At 33.7% G+C, this 3,417-nt stretch overlaps 1 protein-coding gene across 1 annotated transcript; it reads right to left on the bottom strand.

Annotated features, from left to right (window-relative positions):
* LOC114284243 (uncharacterized) lies at positions 1 to 2,628 on the bottom strand. Its single transcript, XM_028227153.2, has 3 exons — positions 1,048 to 2,628; positions 828 to 958; positions 1 to 730 (listed from the first exon to the last, which is right to left on the bottom strand). The coding sequence occupies exons 2-3, from the start codon at positions 937 to 939 to the stop codon at positions 237 to 239; spliced, it is 606 nt and encodes a 201-aa protein (XP_028082954.2). The 5' UTR covers positions 940 to 958; positions 1,048 to 2,628; the 3' UTR covers positions 1 to 236.
* Between the last annotated feature and the right edge of the window lie 789 nt (positions 2,629 to 3,417).

Raw genomic sequence — 3,417 nt, 5'->3', positions numbered from 1 at the left:
TAATGAAATATAGCCCCAATTTCCTTAAACCAGAAGTAAAATTTCCAAGGAAAAACTCCACAGATTCAGTTTTTCCGAGCTCTTCGAACTCTGTTTTTTTCAATCACCACCAACCACAATCACCATATCAAACAACTAGTTTCAAAGAAAACAGAACTAGCACAAACAAAACAGCCCAATTCCCCTAAAGCAAAAGTCAAACTTGAGACCTTTTTCACAAACCCATTTCAAAAAAATCAGATTTTCCGACCCTTTCTAGCAACAGTTTTCCGGTCACCGTCGGCCACAGATTTCTCGAAATTCACAGGCAAAGGGGGTTTCTTGGTCATGCTTCTCAGCAAATACCGCTGATTCTCTGTCCGACCCGTCATCACCGGTGTAGATGGGACTGTTTTTCTCAATCCCCCGAACCTCTTCGAGTCCCTTCTCTTCGCAGATTCGACTTTAACACCGAGATCATACACAGTCTTCTTCTCAACCCCTGTTTCCCCCTTCTTCCTCTTCAGCCTCTCATTCCTTCTTGCAGAGTACTCATCGTAAAACCTACCCCTCTCGAAAAGAGGACTTGAAATAGCACTAGACGTATTTCCAAACCCCACATTTGCAAATTCGTCTTGCACCATCTTCGCCAAGGCGCGTAACTCGCAAGAGATCGTGTGGTACTCGGGACGAAGCACCGATTCTTTGATTTCACAAGGGTGGTTCGGCGATTGGGTTTTCGTCAAAAAACCTGCATAGCTCAACAAGAATCGGGAAAAACTAAAATTTGAATCGAATACATTGAAAATAAAGTGAATTTGAAGTGTGTATTGGGAATTTTAACGTACCCGGCGGAGATTGGACGGTGTTGGAACTGGAGCGAAGGATTCGACGAGGACGAAGACGCAAAGGAGATATAGCGGCGAGTGGGGGCTTGCGATCGGATCTCATCTTGGACATGGATAGAATTCAAAGAAATCTGCAGAATGTGTGTATGAGAGAGAGAGAGAGAGAGAGAGTAGTTTTACCTTTTTTTTTGTTCTACAAATCTTCAATAAAAGGAAATACCTTTTTGATTTTTGAAAGCACGGGAGCGTCTCCAATTCCAACGGGCAGATTGAGGGTGGGCTGATACTATTATTTTACTAAGTTATTTTAAGAATAAAGCTTCCGGCCCACTGAGGGCTCACTGGGTCCCTTCCTATTGGTCTAAAATATAATTTTTTTTTTTTAATTTTCAGTCAATCTCAGGTCGACACGTGGTACTGGATCACTTCCACTGGAAGTCTGTAGTATTGCTGTTATTTTAATTTTTGACTATTTTAGTATATTAAAATTTTTATATTTAGAAAGATAGATTTTTTTTTGTAGCTAGATGTGATATTTGTGAGAAAAAAATGAAATGATTATAAATTTAATGTGATATTTTATCTTATTAATTATTTTAGTTATATTTTGTTATTTTGTGAATTTTAGTTTAAAAAGTCAAATAAAACCTTTTCCAAACACCCCTTGAGTTAGGATTGATTTGGGATGTGGGTTGATTTTTTACTTTTTAATTTTTTAACTATTTTAATTTGGGGTTACAAAATTTTGTTTGGGATATGTTTTTTAGTTTTTTTTGATTTTGTGAGTGAAAAAATAAAATGATTATGATTTGGATGTGATATTTTGTCTTATTTAGCTAAAAATTTATTTTGTCTTTTTGATTATTTTTGTCACGACCCAAACCCGGTACCCAAAGGTTCAGCTTCGCAACAAGATAATAAAAATTAAATAATTCTAAAAATTTTGTAATAGTAACGCAAGTGGATAAATTAAATAAAATAAAAAAGGTACTAAAAGTTTATTAAAAATGGAAAAAAATAATCATTTGGCTTTATTTTATTAAAAGAGTCCTATCAAAAATACAAATAATAAATAAAAAAAACACTGCAATTTATCTCCCATTTTGATCTCGCTAAATCTCTTCACCTGAAAGGGGTAATAGCTATAAGCACATGATATAGTGAGAAATATTATACTGTAAGTATAGGGGCACAAAATAATCATGGATAGTTATTAAGTTAAAACATTAACCTAACTTAATTTAAATAACCCAATTGTTTAAGTGGCAAAAACTGAAATATAGAAATTATGTAAATAACTGCGACCACGGTACAGAATAGAACAGAGCAAATGTCACTGGAGTAACAAACAGAACAGAGATCAATGAATCCATAACAAACAGAGAACCACAAAGTGGCCAAATAGAAGTCAATGATTTATTTAAGTCCTCCATGGTATGGGACTCCCGTAATGGTACTTACAGAAAATAATTATTTATAAAATTATTGTCAAATAATTTATAAAATTTAAACAAACATATTCATAGATTTCAATTTAAGCAAATAAAGTTCAGAAAATAATCCACGTAATTAAAACATTAACTCAACCATAAAGCATAAATTATATAAAATAAATTGTGGAAACTCAAAACATTCGTAAAATATATTATGATAACTCAAGACATATATAAAACATGTTATGGTAGCTCAAGGTATAATATAGTTCACCTTACAATTACTCCAAAATTAACCTTGACTCACTCCCCATTTTTAAGGCTCCCCTAAAACTTGACCCCCTTATATGCGTGATTCTTGCTTGGATGCCCCTTACTACAGCACCACCCTCCATATTTATACATGACTAAATGTGAGGCCTAAGCAAGAGAAGCATACACATCCGTAATTTCCCCTCTTGCCACTTGTTTCACCCCTCACGTTTTAACCCCTAAATTTTCCAAGAGTCATTTAACTCTTTGGCGCAAGAAAAAGTTTGATTTGACTTCTTGCAATTGGTACAGTTATTACCCTCTTGGTAATTTACAATGCTCTCTAAAATTAGGTATAATTATAAATTAGGTTCACGTCTAACAATCTCACCATCAAACTATAAAACATCACTTACTGCTTAAAATATTTAATATTAAAAATGTGATGTCCCACAATCTATCTCTTTAAATAAAGATTTCTATTATTTTAAAATTAATAACAGCCAACATTTTAAACCACAAGCTTTCACGAAACACTTTTTGATATACTAAGGAATTCTATTTATTTATTTATGTATTTATTTATTATTATATATATATATATATATCCTATTCATGAGTAATTGATAAAATCACGGTATTGAATTAAATTAAAAATTCGAGTGTCACATTTCTCTTCTCCTCAAAAGAAGTTTGTCCCAGACTTGACGTACCTTGGGTTTCGAAAAGGTGTGGATATTTGGCTCGCATTTGACTTTCAGTTTCCCATGTCGCTTCTTTGGCATGTTGGTTCCTCCATAAAACTTTTACAAGAGGTATAGTCTTGTTTCGAAGGACCTGATCACGACAATTAAGAATCTACATGGGTTGTTCTTCATAAGAGAGGTCTTCTTGAACTTTCAAGT

This window comes from Camellia sinensis, chromosome 3 (genome assembly GCF_055761805.1).
Source record: "Camellia sinensis isolate YWXY chromosome 3, ASM5576180v1, whole genome shotgun sequence".
Classification (NCBI taxonomy): Eukaryota; Viridiplantae; Streptophyta; class Magnoliopsida; order Ericales; family Theaceae; genus Camellia; species Camellia sinensis.
The sequence above is the reverse complement of the archived record's forward strand: the minus strand, read 5'-3'. Positions and strand labels throughout refer to the sequence as shown.

Coding starts and splice junctions, on each gene's coding strand:
- LOC114284243 (XM_028227153.2), bottom strand. CDS start 939: ATGTCCAAGATGAGATCCGATCGCAAGCCCCCACTCGCCGCTATATCT. Junction 731..827: donor CACCGTCCAATCTCCGCCGG/GTACGTTAAAAT, acceptor TGAGCTATGCAG/GTTTTTTGACGAAAACCCAA.